The sequence below is a fragment of the Nerophis lumbriciformis genome, linkage group LG26 (genome assembly GCF_033978685.3).
Source record: "Nerophis lumbriciformis linkage group LG26, RoL_Nlum_v2.1, whole genome shotgun sequence".
Taxonomy (NCBI): domain Eukaryota; kingdom Metazoa; phylum Chordata; class Actinopteri; order Syngnathiformes; family Syngnathidae; genus Nerophis; species Nerophis lumbriciformis.
The window spans coordinates 18,967,923-18,993,918 of record NC_084573.2 but is presented as its reverse complement, the minus strand read 5'-3'; the positions used below and the strand labels follow the sequence as shown (position 1 = coordinate 18,993,918).

At 39.5% G+C, this 25,996-nt stretch overlaps 1 protein-coding gene across 2 annotated transcripts in view; it reads left to right on the top strand.

The window, feature by feature from the left end:
• Positions 1–25,996, top strand: part of fndc1 (fibronectin type III domain containing 1) — a 76,592-nt gene that overhangs the window by 26,148 nt on the left and 24,448 nt on the right. For both annotated transcript variants that reach the window (XM_061987271.2, XM_061987270.2), the window contains exons 5-17: positions 4,453–4,701; positions 4,884–4,979; positions 5,062–5,179; positions 5,254–5,441; positions 7,046–7,153; positions 7,632–7,820; positions 7,895–10,201; positions 10,289–10,398; positions 10,512–10,623; positions 10,711–11,043; positions 11,770–11,934; positions 16,495–16,731; positions 24,370–24,478. In XM_061987271.2, the coding sequence (XP_061843255.2) occupies positions 4,453–4,701; positions 4,884–4,979; positions 5,062–5,179; positions 5,254–5,441; positions 7,046–7,153; positions 7,632–7,820; positions 7,895–10,201; positions 10,289–10,398; positions 10,512–10,623; positions 10,711–11,043; positions 11,770–11,934; positions 16,495–16,731; positions 24,370–24,478 (4,321 nt within the window). The remainder of the gene's footprint in view (positions 1–4,452; positions 4,702–4,883; positions 4,980–5,061; positions 5,180–5,253; positions 5,442–7,045; positions 7,154–7,631; positions 7,821–7,894; positions 10,202–10,288; positions 10,399–10,511; positions 10,624–10,710; positions 11,044–11,769; positions 11,935–16,494; positions 16,732–24,369; positions 24,479–25,996) is intronic.

Genomic DNA, 25,996 nt, shown 5'->3' with positions numbered 1-25,996 from the left:
ATTATAATAAATAAAGAGTCAATGTATCCATAAATGAATTATGGATACAAAAAGAAAGTAAACAAAAATTAATGGCAAATGCATTCCCATCTTATTTGAATAAAGTGCAACCAACACTTTAGGTTGAATTAACAAGAGGAAACCTTTTCTGCTCACATTTTCAGCATTCAAGCAAATTTCAATAAAACTAAAGTAACCAACATTTTAACAGTAAATGTACCTGCTAAATAACATTTTCCGACCTAGCCATATCTGTTTTCTCTTCTTCGCCCTGGCACTGCCGATGAAGGACAGCGTCATGGTGTGCAGAAGCATGTATGCCCCCTCATGCCTGTTGATGGTGTTGGCCCCTCGCTTCCTAATTTCCATGGCCTCCTTCATCCATTTCTTGTATTTTTTTTTGTTTATAATAAAATGATGTTTCCTTGTCTGACAGTTGCATGTTGTGGTGTTCCGGAAGTCGGTACATCGCCATAGTTCCTTAACTTCCTCCAATGTCACTTCTGTTGTGTCGGTCGCGTTTTTTGGGGCTCATAGTTCTGTTGTGGCTTCACTGTATATTATTGTAATGTGCCGTTTGTCTTTGTTGGTGCTTTTGCAATCATGCTGTATTGAAAGTTGTTGTGTTGTAGTTTTGATATTGTCTAGTGGCATTTCCTTTTGTTATGACATTTCTCGACAATCGTAGTTATGCGCCATTTTTGTGTTGATGACGCCAAAGCCAAAAGACTTAATGTTTAACTACCTTATCTTTAAAAGTGCTAAACTTTGTATAAAGTCTGCTTTTCTTAAATACAATGTTTTCCTTTTCGATAAAATTGATCGATTCCCTTTTATAACAATCTTGGATCGATACATATCTTCCGGAAGGCAAAGTTGCCGAGCACAAATCGATATAATTGAAATCTAGGAATATAAATCGATATATCATCTTTACACCCCTAATACATAAGATACTAAGAAATGGAGTTTAGTTGCTGTAATGGAGGTGATCATTATGAACTTACGGGAGCGTCACCCCACTGTGTATGGAGACACATAATGAGCTGCTCACTTGTCAAAAAATAAATACAGTGTCAACCAGAGGGAATCGGGGTTTGTGATTGGCATTAATTGACAATGGCGACGACGTTCTACTTCACAAAATTGGTCCGATACTGATGTGGCCGATCGATTGGCACATACCTATTTGCAAGTGTACCTAATATTTTTACTCATTTGACCGGAAGGCACAATAAATCAAGTGCCTTTTCATTCGCTCATCACCTGAGTTACGGGATTTATTACCCAGCGTTCATCTCTTTTCCTCCCCTCATTGTCATCTACTCACTCCCCTCCGTTCGTTGCTTCTTCCAACCTTCAAACTTTTTGCCTGCTTTTAGCTCCAGACAGATCATTAATCTCCTGCGCCCTCTTCTCCACCACATTTCCCTTCTACACTCACTCCCCTCCTCCTAAAAGAATCAAAGAAAAAATGATCCAATAACTATGTCTACGCTTGAGTTTGCTTGTCAAACACTTCTGGGACATAACAGAGAGAGAAATGTGCAATCAATGGGTGATTCGTCAAACTATTAACAAGGACTATTTTCAGAAAGATTTTTGGTTGGTTTGGTTTGCACATAGTTTCAGAAAAAGAAGTGTTGTTTTTTTTAATTAAAACCATATGTGGTTATTTACGCTCTGTTGAAAAAGAAACATGAGGAGAAATGAAGGTTTGGATGTAGAGATGGCTTTTTTGCCGATATCCGATATTCCGATATTGTCCAACTCTTAATTACCGATACCGATATCAACCGATACCGATATACAGTTGTGGAATTAACACATTATTATGCCTAATTTTGTTGTGATGCCCCGCTGGATGCATTAAACAATATAACATGGTTTTCCAAAATAAGAGAACAACTTCAACTCAAGTTATGAAAAAAAGTGCCAACATGGCACTGCCATATTTATTATTGAAGTCACAAAGTGCATTATTTTTTTTAACATGCCTCAAAACAGCAGCTTGGAATTTGGGACATGCTCTCCTTGAGATAATCCTGATACCCACTACAACTATGGGAAATACTATACTTTGACTTTTACAAAGTGCATTTTTTAATTATTTTTTTTAAACATGCCTCAAAACAACAGCTACAAAAACAATGAAGGCACACAGCTTCAGTCCAGAGTAATAAGGTAAAAAATAACATAGTCCTCCTTTAGTGCAAGACTGCCTGGCATACTGTATAACAGGGATTTATAAACTGGGCTCAATCTGCCCTGCTCTCATGTATTTGTATGAGTAACAAAAATGTGCTGCAAGCTAGTGGTGAGAGCTTGAAGTGGCCTAGCAGTCAGTCAGAGCTTCTGAAATGCTGAAGGAAGACGTCTTGGTTCCTCCTCGCATAACCAACTTTTTGCAGTCATTGCAAATTGCCAGTTTTTTATCCATCAGACACACTTTAAAATAATCCCAAACCATAGACATGGTGTCGTTAGTCAGTCTCCAAGCGAGCTCGCTTGTTAGCCACGGCTACAGCACCGGCAACAACACACTCTTGTTGTTGTTATGTTCCGCGCGCAGCGTTTTGATGAGATCATCAAGCGTCGCCAGTAAACCTCTCATGCTGCAGTCGTCAACTCCTGTGTTGTGTGTGGGAGAGGGGAGATGGGAGGGGCTGCTGACTTGGAGACGCAACTGTTCTGTACTTACCGCTACGTACAGCGGCGTTTTAAAAAAAATCATTAATTTTACTTTTTGAAACCGATACCGATAATTTATCGGCCGACAATATCGGCCGGCCGATATTATCGGACATCTCTGATGCTTGAACAATAGAGGTTGGAATCTTTGAGCTCCTCACGATTCGATTTGATTCCAATTCTTGGGGTGACAATTCGATTCAGAATTGTATTTCGATTCAGCACGATTCTCATAATATATATTTTTGTATATTAGTTACAATAAAACTTTTTGGCTGCTGGCGTACCACTTAAATGTGCACTGTTGGCCTAAAAAACATATTTTTAAAACTCTATTTTTAGAATAATACAGAATGTTAGGATTTGGATGTAAATTTATTATTTAAAATATACTAAATGTGTTATCTATCTCAGTTAACAACCAGAAAAATTTGTAAAATCTTAGCTATTTAAAAAACAATGGTTGTGTGTTGAGTAATTTTCTGTAACTAGTAAATCTACACTGGTATACAAGCTATACACTGACTACTCTATGGTAAGTATTTTTCCGTAGGATTAATTACTGTAATAAAAAATGTTAAAATGTTCAGACGTTAAATAAATCATAGAAACCATACTGCTGTACAAACTGTACACACAATACCCATGTATTGATTGATTGATTGAAACTTTTATTAGTAGATTGCACAGTACAGTACATATTCCGTACAATTGACCACTAAATGGTAACACCCGAATACGTTTTTCAACTTGTTTAAGTCGGGGTCCATTGATTCATGATACAGATATACTATCATCATAATACAATCATCACACAAGATAATCATCAGAGTATATACATTGAATTATTTACATTATTTACAATCCGGGGTGTGGGATGTGGATGTATATCCAAGTATGATGTCTGGAATTGATATACTGTAATAAAAATGGTTTGTAGATTGTGTAGGTGGACTCAATTTTGTGAGAAACTGTGGCACGATAAGTCACAGTGCCATGTGCCAGATAACTAGTTCCGATATCTTGATGCTGCCCAGATCTAAATTGTGCCATTTAGGAGCAAACAAACATGAATTGAGTGCTTTGAACAATGTAGTTTAAATTTAACATAAGAGGCTGAAAAGTTGACCCACCCTGATGATCTCTGAGTGGGGAAGCCTAGCAACACAATATTGGTAAACACATTTGAAACTCATTAAAACCCCTTCCTTGTATCAGCTGACATGTTTACGCTCACCCAGCTGTGTATGCAGATGTTCTTATGGCCCACAAGGCGTTTTATGCTTATCTGACACAGATTATGAAAATGGGGGGGAAAGGGAGATTAAAGAGTAGGAGGTTCAGAAGAATTTTTTGGAGGTTACGATGCCAGCGGTATCACTCAGAGAGCTCTTGCCAGATTCTGAAGATTGACGGACTTGCTTGAATCTTGAGTTGTTGTCGATGTGGACTTTAAAGCAATTGACAAGAAACAGCCTGGTTGTTTGTCTCTATAGGCCCTGTGATTTATTGGTGCTTAGTTCAGAGTTTGACACATCTCTCGTCTAAAGTATATATATATAGGGTAAATATATATGGTGAATATATAGGTAAATATAGAGGGTAAATACATTCTGTTTATCACTGAGTCCTTGTGTGATTTTAAGTCTATTGTTAATTGGTAATGGTAATGGCTCTTGTAGCTGACTTTTCTGCACTTGAAATATGGACTTAGGTGTACCGAGCTTCTAAAAACACCTTTTGTCTTTTACCCGTATACAGGTCCAGTTAGGTCAACATATACTGCAGCCAGGAATCAGTCCTTTCCGAAGCGTGCGAACAGAGTGAACAGAACAGCTTACCGTCCGGGTGCCTCTAACTCTAGGACACACTGGAGGAGGGCACCACAGTCTTCTTCTGGACCACATCCACCTGAGAGATTTTTGACAAGGACAACTTTACCGGAGAGGAGACAGCAACATAATGCCAAACCTCAGTCTGACCAGAGGAACCGTTATGCAGCCAAATTAAGTAAGAGAACCCACCTATTTTACATACTAAACATAAAGATCATTGAGTTAGGGTTAACTGAAGGATTCAGCTTTATGTAGCGACAAGAGTGTAATAACTGTAAACAAAGAATTTTGTTTGTTCAATCTTTAGTGTCAATAGTGTAAACCCTGGTCGTGCCTGGTATCCCTTTCTATTCATAGCATCTGAGTCCGTTCATGTGGTGTCACTTCAGGCACAGAAAGTCCTGGGCCAGAGTGCTCCTGCTAACAGAGCGGCAGCCAAATTATCCACACCAGGTACATTGCGCACAATCATTCTCAGTACAGGTAATTTCCATTCATGTTTACGTAAGAATGTGTGTGTGACTGTGCTTTTCAGAACCTCCTGAGTATGAAGCTAAGGACATCAGTGTCAGGGTTATGTCTCCTAAATCAGTCCTCATCTCCTGGATTGACCCTCTTGTGGAAATGGGGAAAGTTGAGTCCAGTGAACTCAGGTAGTGCAAAAAATCTTTTAATGAATACTTACCATTTTCCCCATGAGAGTGAAAGCTTCACTTTGTCTTATTAGATCCTACACAGTCAGATACAGAGAGAAGGGTGAGTCAGCGCGCTGGGAGTACAGGGACAGCGCCCAGCGGAGACTGATGATAGACACCCTGTATGCTGATAGCATGTATGAGTTCGCCGTCAGAATCTCTCAGGGGGGAAATGAGGGCAAGTGGAGCGTGTCTGTCTTTCAGAGGACCCCCGAGTCAGGTATGAGCAGGAGTGTACAATGCTTTCTTCTTGAACAAAGGGAAAACTTTGAAAACACAGATTATCATAAATTAATCAAACCCTGCATTATTATAATCCAATTTATTGGTATCTACTTTCTACTCAAACCACCTTACCTTACCTATCCTCTTCGTGTCTTGTGGCACATAAGGCCTCCACACTCATCTTCCATTGTGTCATGTTGCTAGCATGCCTTTTGTCGTCTTTCCAGTTATTCTATCCTCCCTTTTTTCTTTCTTTCTCGATAGTCATTCTCCAGGTTGTTTTCGGTCTGCCCACTCTTCTTTTGCCATCTGGATGCCATGTTAAGGCTATCATGCAATGGTGATTATGGTGACCAATTCATTTCCATCTCCTTTTTTTGACTTCCTGGCTTATTCTGTTAATTTGGGTGAGTTTATTGAGTTCATCAATTGAAATTATATTGGGCCAATAGACCTTCAATATTCTTTTATGACATTTGAATTGGAAAGAGCCCAACTTTCTTTCATCACTTTTGATTGTATTCTACGTCTCACATCCATACAGTAAAACAGGTCTGACACTAGATTTGTACAGTTTGATTTTAATTTTCTTACTAATCTGATTTAAATTCCAATTTTTGTTTAGTTATGTGAATGCTGTTCAATCTGCTATTCATATATTTTCCACTTCTGCACTCCTTGCTCACAACTGCACCAAGTTAAGTGAATTCATCTACATCTTCAATGTCATTTCTGTCTAATTTAATAGTGTCATTATTTCTGTTGTTCAATGTCAAGATCTTAGTCCTTTTTCATTGATCTTTAGTCCAACTCTTTTGGCTTGCCTTGGCATTGTATTTGTTTTACTCTGAATCCGTAAATGTGTTGGGGAAGTATGTGAATGTATTGAGGACAACAGGGCAATATTGTTGGTTAAATTCAGATCTTCCAGTTTTTACATCGTTTAGTCTCTAGCATCACCCAGTCAATGATGAAAAGGAACAACAATCCAGACATAACACTTCCTTGCTTGACACCCGTTTTCACTTTAAACCAATCTGTTGTTTCACCTTTGTCTAGTACTGCACACATACTATCTTAACACAGCAGCTTCACAATATCTATAAGTTTGTTTGGTATAACATATTGCCTCAATATCGCCCACAAACTTTCTCTATGAATCAAATCTAATGCTTTCTCAAAGTCGACAACATTTGTGTAGAGAGATGTTTACCATTCGACGGACTGCTCAATAGTGTTCCTCAAGATGAAAATGTGTTCAGTTGTGCTTTTGCCTTCTCTAAATCCAACTTGTACTGTACTCAAACCACACTCACTTCCTATTTCCTTTTTGTTATGATTGGATTCTGCTTTGGACTGCAGCACACTATGCAGTGGTTCATTGCAATGTCAGCTTTATTTCCTGGCTTACAGCCTAGTTCTCTATCTATTTTACTTGCATGATGATCTCAAAGGATCGCACAAAATGTATGGCAGCGATGTTTTCCTTCGTTTTGGCCCCTGCTCTGGTCTATTTTCTAGTTTGATGTACTTCCAGGAAAAAAAAATATTCTCTTGTTGCCCCCTCTGTTTCTGATTTGTTCCTTCCTCACTTACAAGCACCATCTGGGCCACCGGAGAACTTTGAGGTCAAACCACTACGGGGGAAAGGCACTGCTGTGACAGCCACATGGGATCCCCCTGAAGAAACCAATGGGAGGATTCGAGGTATGAACTAAAAGACTAAAATTTAATACTAAATATTACAACACCATTTTCATAAGGCATACTTTTTTCAAGCTCATGTTTTAAATACTGTTGAAGATAAAAACAAATAAAATACAATATCTAATTTCTTAACTGGTAGTTGTTTGATTACTACTTCATTGCTCACCATCTTGAAATTAGTATAATTTTTTCTTCTTTGTTGAAACTGGTGTGTTTGAGTGACAGGAAAAAAAGGTTTGGCGCCACATGCATACATTTCTAAACCCTAAATACCTGTTTTTGTTTTTACTTTTTTGTGAGTTGAGTAAAATAATACCATCCCTAAATATCTTACATTTAGGTCAATATGATAAGACTCATGCATTGCCAAGAATGGGCTCTTTTATGATAGCACTAAATCAGCAGTACCAGAGATCTTCAGCTGTGTTTTTCTAGTTTATGTCTTCTCAATAGTTGTTTAAACTCTATCTCCACACAGAGTACATCCTTTCTTATGCTCCTGCACTGAAGCCATTTGGAATGAAAACGGTGACATATCGTAGTAGCACTACCACAGCTACAATTGACGGTTTAACACCTGGAGAGCGGTACATCTTTAAGATCAAAGCCACCAACAGGAGGGGACAGGGACCACAAAGCAAGGCATTCACTGTTATCATGCCAGCATGTAAGACCACTTTACTTTAAATGTGTGAAAAATGTTTCTGCCCTAAATTTGAGACTTGTTTTCTCTGTTGCCAGCCAGCAGTGCTGTTTCATCATTCTCAAGAAACAAGGCCAGCCAGCGGATGAGCCACAACCCTTCCAAATATGATGACTCCCATGACAAATCAGACCTCCAGTCAACAGAGGAACCAGAAGAACCGACGACGCCCAGTCAGCCACGCAACTCTGCCCCTGTTAGTAGACGGGGGCGCCCACTGTCCCAGACACGTTCTTATCACAGCATCTTTTCCTCTGTAAGAGGTTCAGTCAGGGGTGGACCCAACAGAGCCAGCACCTCAGATGCAGATGTTGAAGATGAAGATGACAGGAAGAAAACAACAACCCTGTCCCCAGAAAAAGAGATGACAACTATGGTGATGGAGACAAAAGAACCACATAATGAAGTTTCCCCTGAATCTGAGGACGAAATTGACAGTGAAGTGTATGGGCCCTCCACTCCTGAGACCCCCAGCCTCAAAGTTTTTACACTCTCCCCAACTAAACCTGCTTTACTTTATCCACAGCAAAGGAAACCAATGAAGCTCAGGCTCCATCAAAGAGGAGGAGTTCATACTGGTTCTTCTGCATCCGCCTCTTCGTCTTCTTCCCTGCCATTAGCCCCTAAGACACCATCTTCACCTTTTACTATTCCAGAATCAGATGACAATAAAAAGAATATACCATTTACAAATCAACATAGCAAAGTGATTTACAATAAACCCAGTACAACAGATAGCAAACCTACCATTCCCGTTAGAAAAGAGAACACCCCACAACCTCAAACAGAGGGCACAGCTAAGGGATCTATTTCATCTGGGCGAACCATTGGGTCTGGCCTTGGTACTAGGTATGGTTATGGCAGAAGGAACCTGGGACTTCTATTTAGGGGAAATTCAACCAGAATGATCAATGGTTACAGACCAAGCACAACATTACTGTCACGTTTGCCAAGCAGAATTCAGCATCAAGCAACATCTCAGTCCACCTTACCAGACCAGTCTCAAAGCCAACAAACATCAGATGTAGGGAACAACAACAAGGCAATATCAGACCCATCTACTTCAGAGAAATCACTATTTACATTAACATCCACATCAAATAGTGCAGATACAAACACCAGAAATACTTATCCTTCCGTGTCACAGAGCACCTCACATCAACCAAATTCAACTCCAAACAGGGGATCTCAAATCTCGTCATACAACCAAGATAAGTCACGTATTTTAAACACATCGCCAGAACGATCCCCACTACAGAAAGAAGCGGAGGAAACTAAAGTTGAAGAACCTACTTCAAGCTACAAAGAAGATTCCACAGAAGAAACTGATAAGGAGGACAGCCCACCAGAAAAAGCAACTGATCCTCGTATACGAGCTCGTCCTTCACTTGCTGAAAGATTAAACCTCCCAGGCAGGTTTGGTTCAGGGACGAGACAAGGTGGTAGGACCCCCGGGAGCAGAGTTTCATCATCTATAGGTGCTGGCAGACCGATTGTGAGGATACCCACAAAGGATTCAGAGACCACAGGTTCTGCCAGTGTGTCCTCAGTACAGGAGACTAGTGACAGTCCGACAGCTGCATCTACTCGTGACTCACTGAAGAATAAGATGGTGGTGGATGCCTTTAAGCACTCATTGACTAGTGAAAATGCAGACTATAGTGACTCAAGAACTCCCACTCCGTCATCTCCTTCATCTTCATCTGCAAGATCTTCCAACTCTGATGCTCGCCATTCTATAAGTGAGCCCATTCACAGAGGAACCTCTAACAACAACAATAATTATAATAATGGCTACCTTGATAAGAGTAACAGTGGGATAAATAAACATGTTGCAGAGCCTTCAGTGGACCAAATGAATCCTGTCATAACATCAACTGATCCCCACCGGAACACGGAGGAGAATGAGAGTGTCGCTACAAGAGAAACTCCTTCAAGAACTAGCTTATCTTCTGGGGTGCCTCCATCTTACCGTCGTCCTAATGTTGGAGGAAACGGAAGGATACGCTCCCCTCTTTTAGCGACAAGGCAGTTTGGTGGCTCAAGACTTCCCACCCGATCACAACAAGCATACAACTCCAGACTGGGTTCCTCGACATCAGAGTCTTCCTCATCATCTACCTCCTCTTCATCGACTTTAGTCAGATCGTCGTTAACCACAGACCGCAGTGCCAGTAGGGTCCCTACTCTGACAAGCAATGGCAGACTCACAGAGACCAAGGCTAGCTCTCTGTCACCATCTTCAGCTCGAGACAGCTTTAGAGGACAGGCGACTAGAAGTCGCTATCCTATCCTCAGAGGGAAAACACCCAATGGAGGAGCTCTTATACCTGCCAATGGAAATGGTAAAGTCAAATGGTAAAATGCATGAAACAGTATGATTCGTCCCACAGTAAGACAATGACTCTGCTTTAAATCGTGTAATTGTTTAGGTAAAAATGAACAACCAAATCTAACAGCAAAGGCTAAAGAGTCCCCGAGTCATGGAACCAGCAAGTCAGTCGGTAAAAGGTTGATTACTGGACCCGATGGGAACAAATGGGTAAAATTAATTGACGTGTAATAATTATGATTATCATGATATTACAGACACAGTTTATTTGTTCACCAAAAACTCCTAACTCAATTTAAGTCATTACCATTTTTGGTTTCTAGATAGTAGATTTGGAGTTGGGAATTCTTATGAACCAGGATGGAAAAGTCTTGCAGGACTCTCATGGCAAACCCAAGAGAGTAGTGCTTGGCGAGGATGGACACACCATTTTTGGTAATATATTCATGATGCATGAATTTAGAATTTACAACTTTCAGTTTCCATGTATAATAATGCCATCATGCCCAATTTCATCATCAGACCACTTGGGAAGCCCATTACTGACACAGGAAGGCATGGCTTTGTTCGGTCACGGTCGAGACAGTCGCCCTGTGGTCAACCCTAAAGAGAAGATCCTTATGGTTGGAGGAAAGCCGTTACTTGGCTTGGACTTGCCTCGCCTCAGGACCACCACTACCACTACCACTCGAGTTCCCACCACTACGCCTGAACCCACCACCACTATATGGACTACGGAAGCATATACCACTGAAGAACCCTACCCTACGTGTCCACCCGGAACCTTCTCTAAAACAGATGACTATGGGGATCCAATGTTTGACTCAGAGGGAATATTAAACTGTTACACAGAAGGTGAGTCTAGGTACTATAGACGCCTACTTGTTAAATCGCATGGTTTCACGATTGTCTGATCTGTGTGCTCCCTGTATCTTTGCTAACATGTGATTTTGATATTAGTTCTCCTTTTCTGTTATTGATTAGTTTGATCTTGCTTTATTGCCACATTATGGTTAGGTTTGTGTATGAACAAACAGAGCCAAACACCAGCTGTTTGGCGGATGTGAGGTTTTGGCCATCACACTTTCTCAACAGGTGTCTCAAGAAATGTCCTAAAAATGAGCAGCATTTGGTATTTTCTTCACTAGCCTATTTTTTTGTGACACAGAACACCACAGAACCACAGTTTTTAAGACTTTTGCATGTGAGTTGGCAATGACGTAATGCCAAAATCTGCATGGTGTTGCATGAAAAAGAGATAAAAGAAGAAAAAGCTAATTGAATCCTGTCACAAACACTCCCGCTACATTCATCCTTCAACATGTTTGTTGACGAGCCCACCATTCACACACACACACACACTGAAAATGTAGGCTTTTATGACCCATTACACATGAACAAAGCTTGTGTGGATCTGTTTGAAATGATCTCATACAGCTGCCCCTAAATGAATACATTCTGTTTGACACGCTTCTTTGCGGACATTACAAATGATCAATGATATTTGATATGATGTTGGGTTTGAATATAAAACTTTGAAATCTGTCCTCAGCAAATGCTCATTAACACTCTTGTTGCTAGATGAGTTCATGACCACCTTGCCACCACCCACCACAACGATACCGCCAACAACAACCACCACCACCAGCCCCACCACAGAGGTCCCAACTCCAGAGCCAGACCCCAAACAGTCTGGACGAGGGCCTTCTTCTGAGTTTGATCTCAGTGGAAAGAAGCGATTCACAGGTATTCACCGCACAAATAACAGATTTATGGGCACGTAGAAATATCTGGCATTCAGTTGTTTAACATATCTCAAGTGTCTGTGGAACAATATTAGATCTACTAAAAATGTTCTCTAATTATTTTTGTGCTAATTCTGACCATCCATGTACGGTTTTGAAATTAGTACCAAATATTAAAGTTTGTGTCCATAATTTAATTTAGCATTGTTTGCCATTTATTGTAGGATTTTCTTGTAGTCACAAATAATGCAACTTGCAATTTTACCACTGCCTGGTACCTACTTGACATGACTCTACTTACTATTGATGCATTTCCACTGGAAAAGGAAAGACTCGGGTCAGTCAAGCCAATACCATGTTGGTGACATTTAAACCACTGCTGGTCTTACATTAGTAATTGTAACATTTGTGGAAACACATGCTATTGTTGATTTAACCTGTTATTGTGTTAGTGCTGGGTGCTGCAGTGTACTTCAGTCTCCACTTTGCTGTAGCATTCTGTTTTCTTGCTGCCCTCAGTCTCCTTTTAAGTAAAACATATTTCTGTTATTCCCCAATTATTGACAAAGTGTTTTAAATATACAGTACTTCGAGAACATACACTGCTGTGTTGAAAGTGGCAAAAACATGTCTCAATACTCATAGTTCATTTAAAATGGCTCAATCTAATCGGATCATCACAATAATAAAGTTCACTGAGGACAAACTGCTCCACATTACTTCCAGTTTCTCCCCAATTTAACCCCCCGCTTCCTTTTTTACCGCTCATAAATGCTTACTTTGGCCTTTCAGTTCTTATCACAAAATAAACTGGTGATTCTCTATAGACTTGATAAAATAGCATCTACTCTGTATTACTACGTTCATTAGTTTAGAACATTTAAACATCCTAGTGAATACTCAGTATGCCATTGGCAACGGCAACTGCTTTAACAGCTTTTCACAGTTGATAAATATGCAATAAAAACATGTATTGATGACTTAGCTTACTTTTAAGCCGAGGAATAGTAAATCGAGACATATGTCAAAACAGAACCCACAACATGAAGTCAAAGAAACCCCACACCAGGACATGAAGAGCTGTTTTTACAAACAACACAAGTCCCAAATCATGTCTCATGAAAACTGTGGCATTGTAATCTTTGGACCCGGGCTTTTACCCAAAACCAAAACAACAGACTTTAATAGCTATTAGCGTGATCTCTACTGGTAATACTGGTGACATTACTGCTGTTGTTGCTGCAGTTTTGAGCCTGATAATTGCTTTTCAAAAAATACTGAATGTTTAGGCTCCATTAAATCAAGCAGACCCTCTAGTTTTACCGTCAAACAACTCGAATTTTGCCCAACATTGCCAGAAATATATGGTCCAAAAATAGAGCAAAACTTAAATGGCAGCACCAGAGCTAACATGCAAAAGTAATCATAGTCACTGTGTCATATTTGAATAAGCAGTTTTTGTTTTTGAGCTGGATCAAATTTGACCCCAGTCAGATGTGATACGGAGCCGTCTGCCAGTCCAACTCAACATGATGATCCTTAAAGAACCCACTGCGTTCAGATGACCAACATTTCACAAACTGGTTCTCGTAATGCAGGGCTGTATGCTGCGACAAATTTACTCGCAAATGCACCTAAAAATAGACCGTGCGACTTGAAAAAAAAAAAAACTTTCGCACATGTGCGAATAAGGATTTCAACCCTTCCATTGCATTTTGCTCCTAAAATAAATCCACCCAAATTTGATCAAACTAGAGTACAATTTTCGCCCATCTGTATAGCATGTTTGAAATAAACTTAAACCATAACCATAAACAAATGGACAAGTGATTGACGCAAAAGTGTCACTGATCGCTCGGTGTGCGTCCCTCCCTTCTGCGCCGAGGGTAGCCTCGCTCCTCTTAGCTCACACACTCAGTCTTCCAACACGGAACAAACACCATCTTAGTTGGATGAACTGGTCAGTAAAATAAGTTTTTTTTCACCACCTTAAAACTTGACACAAAGTGCACTGCGTGCTAGTAACTACGAGGGTCTTAGGGAATATTGAACAACAAATCAATGATTGAAGTGACAAACTTGCCATACCAACAATACAACAAAACATACAGCCATGGAAGCACATTCAATCTATTTATTAGTCAGCGGTAACACAAACCAGTGAAAGATTCAAAAGAGCTGCTGTCACATCCAACAAACTGCCGCTGCTCGCCTGCTAAACTTACAAACACGGCTCAAGCTAAAATGCCTGTGAGACTCAAACTGAGCGTGGACTCGCTGATGTCACAAGTCACTAGGCAACAGGCACCGTCTTTTAAAGGCACAAGCACACACTGTTCTCATATGTATACTTTATATGAAACTTATCAGTACAATGCTTAAAATTACCAAAATAAGGTAAATATTGTTAAATATTGTACATATTACATATTGTTATGAATGTGTCTGTTACTACATTAATAATATATATATATATATATATATATATATATATATATATATACATACATACATACATCACTACTGTGTCTATTTCGGCGGGTATTTTACCTGTAGACATATTTTTTAGGTCCAAAACTATTAAATAAATGCAAATGTCAGCATTAGCAGTGCCTTTGAACTCTTGTTAAAAGCCTCTATTCTTGAGTTTGGGAGTATTACGTTATAGAGATATGCAAGAAATGGTTACAATTGATGCAGTGGGAGTCTGGATAATCTGACTTTAGGTCCTTTGAGGGGTGAACCTCAAGAAATGATACTACCCAGCCTAAGCCAATACAAACACACATTCAAAGTCTCATACAACTTTTTTCTTGACTTAGAATTATGTGGAATTATGAGGAGGCAGTACCCAGTTATTATAGGTAATGATATTTAAGTATGTAGATTCAGACAGTGGATAATGCAACTTGTCGATTACTGTATGCTAATCTGGTTCCTTAATAATCCTTTCCATAGCTTAATGATTTTTCTCATCTCTGCAAAAGCAACTTTTGTACTTTGGACACAGTTTATCTTGGTCAGCAACAAGGCCCACATGATCACCTCCCTTCACATGGCGCCATCTGAAAGTTATTATTCTTTTTCCCAACGGGTATTAAACGGAGACAAGCAGAACAAACAGTAAAACATTGAAGTTATTCTCTTAATGCTAACTTGAGCTCTTTGTCCATTTATACATGTTTTTAATCAATTTACAACCAGGCAGACACAGGTCTATAAGTTTAACCTGATCATTGTATAAATCTCCTTTACAGTAAGTACCACGTAGACAGAGTTCATTGCATGAGTGTAATTTCAGCCTGACTAGATATGTTTTATGAGATGTGTCCTGCTAGTTTCCCCTGTAATATTTAATTAGGTTTGGACACTCAGATATGTCTGCATGTTTGGATTAGAAACAGAGGACACAGAGTCTCAAAAGGGAGTCAACAATAACTAACAAGTCAAAGCAGTTTCAACTGTTGATTTTGAGTTTAGAGGGATTTCATAGAATACACTGTAAACTCAGTTGCCATGATATTATGAGGGTTAATTGAAAATGCTGTTTTTTTAATTTATTAATGCCTGAAAATACAGCACTTTCTGTAGCCCAAAAATAATCTATTTTCCCCAATTTTTTGTGGTCATCATTTTTTGTTTGTGTAATGGATTGTACAGCACACACTTTTTTTAATCCAATATAGTAATGACCCAATCGGTGGCCACGATACTGAATATAAATATGAATCTAATAGCCAATACTATTGTAGTCTTGTTTTAATTAATTCATCCATTTGTAGTATTGTAAATGCAGATGTTAGGAAATGTTGTAGAAGTTTTTAAAGAAAACAATAACAATCAAAAGAAAATCTGCAATGTGGCAAAGCCGAAATATTTGATGTGTGACGTGGCGAGGAATGAATAATTATTATGTTACAAAATTCAGAAAAAATAGCTTTGTTTAGGTCTACTTTTTGACATTGTAGCACATTTCTGAAGAATAAAAAGCCCTGTTCAGGTCTATTTATGTTTTCATAATTACAAATTCTAGAAAAAATAGCCCTTTCATGCAAAACTCAAATCTCTACTGCTGTGGACGTGAGCTTTCAGGAGAATATGGCTCTTTAGTTTTTGTTCTGCTGAATTTTCACATTTGTCTCTCAGCATTATGTCAGAGGATGTACAGTACATCAATGTTTGGAATATGCGTGTGATCCCACATACACATTCAGTACACTGGGTGCTCACAGGCTGTGGTATGTAGATACTGACACGTGGACGATCCAGTCTTCTGCAGAGGTGGGAGCCAATCCAAGCTCTTGTGGTTCCCTCCAGATCCCAGTCGCACTCGGAATTCACAGCTGTAGGTCCAGCTGGCCCTCTTAGAAACTCAGAAACAAAGAGGGGAAGAGGAGACAGTAGAAAACCTTGTTTAAGATCACATAAGTAAACATGCTAAGTCCAAATATCAGTTCATTACACCTTCCAAAAATCCTTAAAGGAAATATGTGTCTCTAAAATAAAAGTTAGTTGGTTGTCATAACATCATCAATCATTTTGTTCTCCCACCTGCCACCAGCTTCTTATGTCAACTACATCCAAAAGGATCCAGGAGCTCCTTGCTCTCTGACAGAGGCTCTGGAGTATCTCCAAGTCGACATCCTAGAAGATCTGATCAAGAATGACAGTCTCTCCACCAATCAGAAGCTGCCTCCGAAACACAAACCCCATAATCTCACTGTGGTCGCCATGGAGGGATGCCATTCATTTATCATCCTGGACTGGGGACGTCCATTGAAGGGTGATATGGTTTCAGGTGAGAGACACTGGTTTCATATTTTAAAATAATTTTCTTCTGACTCACATTTCACCTTAGGTTCGCCTTCATTCAAGGGAATTTGAAGGCACAGATGCTAAAAAAAATGAAAAAAAAAAACATTTCCCTTGTGGATCATTAGGTCTAAGTCCACTATGTCTTTGGCTGGAACCTCAGTCACTGTTCATGCAGTCTTTGGCTGGCTACATGTCAATCAAATTAGTTTTACTCTTTCTCGGGGAACCTCCCAACCAAATTGGTCAGTATTAGCATCAGTGTTGGGACTAACGCGTTACAAAGTAACGTTAGTTTCGGCGGTAACTAGTAATCTAACGTGTTATTTTTTTATATTCAATAACTCAGTTACATGATGCGTTACTGCGTTATTTTACGTTATTTTTTATGTAGTATCGGCTAGAAACTGAGGATCTGAGTGTTTTATTCCAGCGAAGCAGAGACGTGCTTCTGATTCTTCCTCTGCGCTCTCTGTGTGTGCGCAGAGAGAACACACAGAGACGTGTGTCTGAGTGTGGGAAGGGGAGGGGAGGGGAGGGGGTGCGCAATACAACCGTTGGCCAACAAAAAAGTAACCACAGAACACTATACGCCTATACGGTATAGTGTTCTGTGGTTACTTTTTGGTTGGCCAAGCGGACGTGACGACAGGCTGTCCCCACTCAGATCCGCACAGACCTGGAGGGGGCGTGCCTTAAGTCCGGCTGGAAATCGGCAGAAATTTGGAGAATGGTTGTCCCAGGGAGAGGCAGTGAAATTCGGGAGGGTTGGCAAGTATGAGATATTCTCACTTCTTTTCTTTTGTCGAGCACAAAGAAAAGAACATTTTAGTTAAATGTAAGTTGTGTCTTGGATCAAAGATCCCGTCTACTGCCCAAAACAACAATTCAAATCTGCCTGGTTAGGCTCTGTGTATGTCACGTGTGCCTTTCTTAGGTGAAGCCAGCTTTACAGCTATGTTGTTGATTGATTGATTGATTGATTGAAACTTTTATTAATAGATTGCACAGTACAGTACATATTCCGTACAATTGACCACTAAATGGTAACACCCAAATAAGTTTTTTAACTTGTTTAAGTCGGGGTCCAGATACAGATATATACTATCAAATATATACTAACATCATAATACAGTCATCACACAAGATAATCATCAGGGTATATACATTGAATTATTTACATTATTTACAATCCGGGATTGATAAACCATATCCAATTGTATTTACAATCCACAATGTATGTGAATATAGACTTAGACTTAGACAAACTTTAATGATCCACAAGGGAAATTGTTCCACACTGTAGCTCAGTTACAATGATGGAAAGTGTAAGGATGGAAAGGACAATGCAGGTATAAATAGACTAAATATAGCGATATAAAATATAACATATATACGTAAATACATAAACAAATAAATACTGTCTAAACATCACCAAATGCCACAAATTCAGTCGGCCATTTTGAATATTCCGCACCGAATATCTTCTGCAATTTTCGTAGATTCTACTTCATTGGAGAAAGCTTCTGCACTCCGACCCTATTATCAGATCAGTCATACTGGAAATACGTAAAAATTGGAAAGAGATGTGCTGTTTATCATTCACAATCTTTCTGTAAAACAAGGACACATATGCTTGGCTTTGCATTCGAAATTGTAAATAAATAGCCAACAATAGAGTCAACAGATAAGGGTTCCTTTATAGTGCCCATTATACCCTCTAAAAACATCCAGAAAGCGGCAACAATACTCCATTTACATGTCGTGACCTGAAAATTAACCAAATATGAGTGATATTGTTATTATAAGCGCTAACGCAGACAGTCTATTTTAGCGGCACATTGATAGCAGTGAGCTAATGCTATCTTACACTGTTATTGCTGACACACTGAGCTGGCGGCTGCTTCTGCTTCGTCTCAAACTTGCTAAAATGTAATTGTAGATTATAATTCACGCATCTTTCACCTGGTAGTAGACAATGTGGCCATGGACCGAGAGGCTGGGCAACTTTGACATCCCCGAGGTGTCGAAAAAGACAAAAAGATGCTAGTTAGTTGAAACAACTTTTTTTAACCCTTACATATTCATCTGAACGGGATTATGTGAGCTTCCCGTTAGTCGGCATTCCAGCGAGACTCCGGCATAGGCGCCGATCCCGTGGGTGCTCGGGCCCCGAAGCACCCACGGACAATGCAGACCGCCCACGTGGGATTGATGGCAAATTCTTTCTCACCACCAAGCAAAATGCGCCTGAGGCCCCTTCTACAGTAAAGTTATCCAGGGTAAATCCCACCTAACCTTATCCTTATCCACACACACACAATGGTCGTTTAAGACCCCCTCCTCCCCTCCATCAGCCGGCACAAGGCGACCTAATACGCATGCGCGGAAAATGCGCACTTCATAGTCACCTCTGGTGTTGTTTTGTGTGCAAGTTCTTAAATTTTACTTATCTGAACAATTTCCAGTGTTGTGGTATTTCAATTAACTGGAATCCAGTGTGCTGTGGTGCCTTATTGTAGTGAATCACACCTGAGCCATCATAAATTAATAAAATCTTTAACAAACACGTGAAAGTACACAATGTGACAAAGAACATTTTACAACAATCAATCTCGGGATCTAGATATCTGGTCAGGACACTCCTCACTCTTTTGCCTTCACCTTCATTGTCCATTAGTTTTTGGTGACTTTATATACGCTGGACCTAGACGTTGAGTCCGCGACATACATGGCGGACAATAACTGATACAGTCTGCTTTGCCAGTCCAAAAGCATTCGCCGTTTTCTGTAGTCTTCCCTCGACGGCCAGGTACAGGCACACGCTACCTTTTTTTCATCACATCCACAGGAGCCCGCATTCTCGTTTACTCTCCTTCGACAAATGGACAAAGTTTTTCGGTAAGTAAAATCACAGCTGACCTCGACATTCGAAAGTTCTCTTGCCATCTGAGAAGTGTTGTATCCGAAATAGCTGCAATCGCTTTCTCTTAATGTATTCATGTGTGATTTTCACAAGCGTCTGTACAGACGGAAGGAGAAACACGGGCATGTCTGGATGACTCGCCTCCATATTTCCAGTGGTTAGCTCCGAGTTAGGAAACCCCTTTATTATGAAGCTGACTGTGACGTCACTTCCTGTGTGGAGCACAGTCTTTCTGACATCACTTCCTGTGTGGGGTGCGGTCTTTCTGACGTCACTTCCTGTGTGGGGCGTGGTCTTTCTGACGTCAATTTCTCTCCGAACTCAGTTTGTAAACGATTAATGAGTCCATACAAAGCTAAGAGCTGGAGATTCAAGAAAAACACGGTGCACTTACCCTTGTAAAAAATTGTACAAGGAGGGGCACCTTAAGCGATAGTTTAGTGTGGTTGAAACGGGGCTTAGACTAAATAATTATTTGTTTAAGGGGTTATCCGGCTTAGTGTACACATAGCCCAGAAAAGTAGTGTCAGATTTACCGCCCGTCCGAGCACCCACTGGCAGAAATGTAGATTGGTGCCTATGAGCGAGAGTGGAAATATTACAGTGTTTGTTTTATTACGATTTGTTATGGTTAGTTTGTATGTTTAGCACCTAGCAATGCTGCTCATGTTATAGTGTTACAATAAAGCTAAAATATACTTTACATTTATTTTATCTGTCAACCTTAGCTGTCACATTAGCCGCCACAGTCAGTCATCCTAACGCCTGATTAGTTCTCCGGCACTTCCACTTGTCTGCGGAACAGTCTACCAGAGAAGCGGAGGAGTACTGGTCGATCACTTAGTCCAAAAGTGCGGAAGTAACTCCGACAACTTCAATAAATACCTCTGCTTTAACTGCTACATGCTCTGGGTCAGCAAGTCTTGCCTTGACACACTCCGCAAGCTCTAAAATATCTACCATCAACTCCTGAAAAAATAAGAGAACATCCTCTACAGCTGCCATGTTTGGAAAGACTTCCAAAGTTTCAGGCTTCAGACCAAAGCAATCATTGAACTGGATTCATGTTAGCACCGCTCACTGACTTTGATGGCTGAGTTTGAGCGATAAAAAAAATTCAAGAATTTAATAAATACTTAAATTCTAAAAAAAAAAAAATATTGAAGTTGTGAAATAATTGAAGTTGAAGTACCCATGATTGTCACACACACACACAAGGTGTGGCGAAATTATTCTCTGCATTTGACCCATCACCCTTGATCACCCACTGGGAGGTGAGGGGAGCAGTGGGCAGCAGCGGCGGCCGCGCCCGGGAATAATTTTTGGTGATTTAACCCCCAATTCCAATCCTTAATGCTGAGTGCCAAGCAGGGAGGTAATCGGTCCCATTTTTATAGTCTTTGGTATGACTCGGCGTGGGTTTGAACTCACAACCTACCAATCTCAGGGCGGACACTCTAACCACTAAGCCACTTAATACAATCATGAAATAATGAATTAAATCATGAAATAAGTAAATCATTAAATCATGACATAAATAAATAAATTATTGCATAATTACTAAATTGTTATATATTCATCCATCCATCCATGCATCCATTTTCTACCGCTTGGCCTTCTCGAGGTCGCGAGGGGCAGTTAACTAAATCATTAAATATATAAATGTACTTTACATTCAAATAAATTAATGACAATTTAATACCACATGTGTGTATTAATTTTCAATTATAAATAATTAATTAATGACACATTAAAGTAAGGGTGATGGGTCAAATGCAGAGGATAATCTCACCACACCTAGTGTGTTTGTGACAATCATTGGTACTTTAACTTTTTAATTATATCAAAAACTATTTTTAGATTTTATTTTATTTTGTCCCATTTGACCCTCCATACTCTAGAACTGAAATGTTGTTCATTTAAAAATTGGAAAACGTGGGCTCTAATCACAAAAAGAAAGGATTGTTTGGGTTTTGTTTCTAGAGTTTCTCAGAGAAAACAAAATCCATGTGACGTAGAAAGGCTAAAAATAAGGACTTCAGCTCAGGACCTTTTATGTGAAAAGTGGTGCACTATCAGAAGTTAGCATTTCAAATGTTTTACTTGGTAGGCACACACATCAGCTCGTGTGGTGTTTTAGGCCAGGCTGTCTGACTGATGTGTAAAACAGATAGTGGGTCTCTTGTGCTACATTTAGACTTTGACGGTTGTTCTCCTTCTTTCATCCATGAAGTGCTCCCCTCTGGTCGTGTGCACTCTTTGCTTTGCGTTAAATCTTCTTTTGGCCTTCTGACAAGTGACTTTTGTTGTCTTGCATAGCGTGTTGCAATGCGGAATTAGCAACGTGCATGAGGAGATAAGGTGTCAAGACGTCACACGGACTACCATCTGTCTTCCTCATTAGGGTAAGGTTGTCCAAACGTTTTCCACCAAGAGCAGCATACTGAAAAGTCAAACTATGCAGGGCCATCTTGATGTTTTTTATTTTATTTTGTAAAAATGAAAAATCGGAAAACAGACAGTGTATATATTTAAAGATAAACCTTTGTGTCAGCTTTGTGTTATAGGTGACAACGTATAATAATATTAGTTATCACTGTAACATTTTTTGTTGTTTTCTCATTACATTGCGTCTTTTTGCTCTTTTTACTGTTGTTGTTTTTTCCAACAGTATGTTTGCGGGCCCCTCCTGTAAAAATATAATAGTAATCATCATCATCATCTCCATCATAATAATAATATTACGACTGTGTAACTGCCTAAATTCTGCCTGTACAAAAATCTTAATGTTCAGTTATACATTTAACAGTGTTTATTATTGTTGCTGTAATTTTCCAAATTAAAGGTGCTGTTTGCAACTTCCTAACTAATATTTTTCAAGGCAAAAAATATAACAAGAACACCACCAGCTAGATTATGTTACCTTTAGTGCTTTAACAGAACACATTTGTTTGACAATGGTCTATATTTTTTACAATTACAAAGTTTATAAAAATAAAAAATCTTACCTGCCCGAATAAAATTATTGGTGTTTACGGTGGTCAATCACCCGGTCTTGTCGACACGTACGTGCAGCGAGCGCGTGCACACATACAAAAACAGTCCAAGAGAAGCAACAAACAATTTGTAGTCATGTTGTTATGATATATATACATTCAATGACAGCTATCCAAATTGGTATTATTAGCTAACAACACCAAAGGTTAATGCGCGTGCATGTGCTACGTACGTACGTAATTACGTCGTTATGTCCTAAAAGCCGGAAGAGGGCGGGATATACTGTGTAAAATACATTGGAAGGTTGGTGCCCTCTAGGCATCTGTGTACATGTTGCAAACAGCCCCTTTTAATTAATTCAATATTTAATAGTGTTATTGTGCTTGTTTTTTTATCAACCAACTAACTATACTTTGTTTATATCCATCCATCCATAGTCTACCTCTTGTACCTATCAGGGTCGCGGGGGTAGGGAGCTGGAGCTTACCCCAGCTGCACTCAGGCGAAAGGCAGGGTGCACGCAGGGCCAACACAGATAGATAGACAAACAACACTCACATTCGCAAACTAAAGTTAAAAAGTTAAAGTACCAATGATTGTCACATACACACTAGGTGTGGTGAGATTATCCTCTGCATTTGACCCATCACCCTCACCCCTTGGGAGGTGAGGTGAGCAGCAGCAGTGGCCGCGCCCGGGAAGGGCCAATTCAGTGTTGCCAGTAAACCTATCCCCAAGTGCAGGTCTTTGAAGGTGGGAGGAAGTCGGAGTACCCGCAGAGAACATGCAAACTCCACACAGAAAGACCCCAAGCCCAGTAATTGAACCCAGGGCCTTCTCACTGTGAGGCACAAGCTCTAACGACTACGCCACCGTGCTGCCTAAATTGTTTATATTTTTTATTTTAGTTTATTTTCATGTCGAGAGCTTCTGATCATTTAGATCAGGGGTGTTCAAGCCTTCCCACCAAGGGTCGCATATTGAAAATTCAAAGTATGCAGGTAGCCATTTTGATATTTGATTTTGTAAAAAAAAAAATGCTTAAAACAGATACTATATATTTTTAAAGACAAATATTTGTGTCAGTTTTGTGTTATAGGTGACAAAGTATATTATTATCAATTATTATTTTGAAAATGTCAGCTTTTTCTCTGTTTTACTACATTTTTACTGTTTGCTTGTTGTTTATTCTGACAAGCTGTGGACTGCAAATGGCCCGCCGCACTTTGGACACACCTGCATTAGGCTATACCGGTTGTCTGAAGGTTTTTTAGAGAATGGGAGGAATCAATTTTGTGTGGAACATTTCATTCATAGCTAAAATAGGGATCAACAGAGAAGAGTATGAAATGTAAGAAAAAAGTAAAAATACTTAATATTTCCATTTCCCCCTGTCAACAGCCAGCTGTGTTGATGTGTCGCCAGTAAAAATAGAAACCCCTCAAAATCCAGCAGTCTGATGTGGTGCCATATATAGTTTCCATATAACTTTAGAGGGAATTTCCCGGAGTGCATGACCCTGGGTCACTTACCGGATTGGAGCGTTTCATCTTGTGAGAAGAATAAAAAAACAGACGCTGGTTGGAGGAGAGCCAACAATAAAATTCCAATTTGCAGCCACGAGTCAAATGCGTTAAAACGTCTTCATTTTGAACTTGACAGATGATTCACCACTTGTTTTCTGTCTATGATACCATGCAGGCTACATGGTGTACAGTGCTTCATATGACGACGTGCTCAACAATAGATGGTCTTCTAAGGCCTCCAGTGGGACACATCTGGCTGTGGAGAATCTCAAACCCAACTCCAGGTAACACATAAACACCCTACTAGTGCTTATTCCGTGGAAAGAGTTGGGCAACTCAAGCAAGAAATAAACATTTAAATGGATTTCTTGCTTGGATTTGAGGAAAAATGCGTAACAAAATAGATATAACTCAAACTAACGAGGACATCTTGTCTTTCAGTTGATTTAGTCTTTGCATCCTTGCAAGTTCTCATGACTTGTGCACGATGTTATGAAAGGTTTCAGCCTCTGGTGCTAGTTCCTGGCTCCCACTTCCCAGTGTTTATGTCTGTTTAGGGATTGTCAGAATACGATCCCAGCATCACAAAATGCATAAAATATGCATGTATCTGTTTGTTTGTTTTCATTTGAATGGGACTGATGTCTGGCCTTTATGAGGGGATGCTTTTTGGTGCCAAATGTTACATCAAACGTGCTTGATTATGATCCAAGCACACTGAGTCAGATGTTGGGTTGACCAGAAAGGACGTGGAGAAACGTGTCTTGAATTTTCACCACAACCAAATGTGAAAAAACAGTCTGTGGATTGTTTCCATTAACAACTTTTATAACAGGACTCTGTCTGAAATGTTTGTTGGGCATACTGTTCCACTCCTGTTCTTCACAACTTGTATCTGCTGGATATACTGTATCACTGCAATATGTGGCCCCGATGCAAGGGGATTGTCTTTTATCTGCAATTTTAACCTCACCAAAACCTAATTGCTTCGCTCATTTAGCACTACTCTGCAAAGGTTCATTGTTTTATACTTCATTCTGCGGGATTTTGCAAACAAACGTTTTTATCAACTTTGTACTGGATTAATTTGATTATATAAAATGTTATAGTCCTTTTGTATATGCTGTATCCTGGTGGGAACCAGCATCCACTGAAGTGGATATCTATTTTTTGTATTTTTTTTTTTTCAGAGTTTGCGGAAAATAATAGCCCTGTTATGCAAAATACAAATGTCCACTGCAGAGGACGCTGGAGGATATTTTGAAAAGCACCTCAATTTCTTTTATACAAAAACCCGAGACAAAAAACTTTTTAGTATTGTGCAAAAGTCCATTCATGTCAGCAATTCAACTTAAAAAGTGAAATGATATGTCACAAAAATGTATTACAATGCAAAGCCTTTATTTGTTATTTTAAAGATCAGGGCTTACAGTTTTTGAAAACCCCAAGATTTTCAATTTGAGGTTTTCATAAACTTTGATCCATAATCATCAAAATTATATCAAACAAAGGCTTGAAATATATTGAGTTGCATGTTTTGAGCCCATGTCAAATATTTGTTTCACCTTATAAATATAATTGCTGAGCTAAACAAACCTTTGTACGATATTCTATTTTTACAATCACAATTGTGTATATTCACAATACAATTATTTGTTGTTTATTTGTTTAGTTTCTCCTTTATATATGCATGTCTGTATGTTAATGTGTGTGTGTGTGTGTGTGTGTGTGTGTGTGTGTGTGTGTGTGTGTGTGTGTGTGTGTGTGTGTGTGTGTGTGTGTGTGTGTGTGTGTGTGTGTGT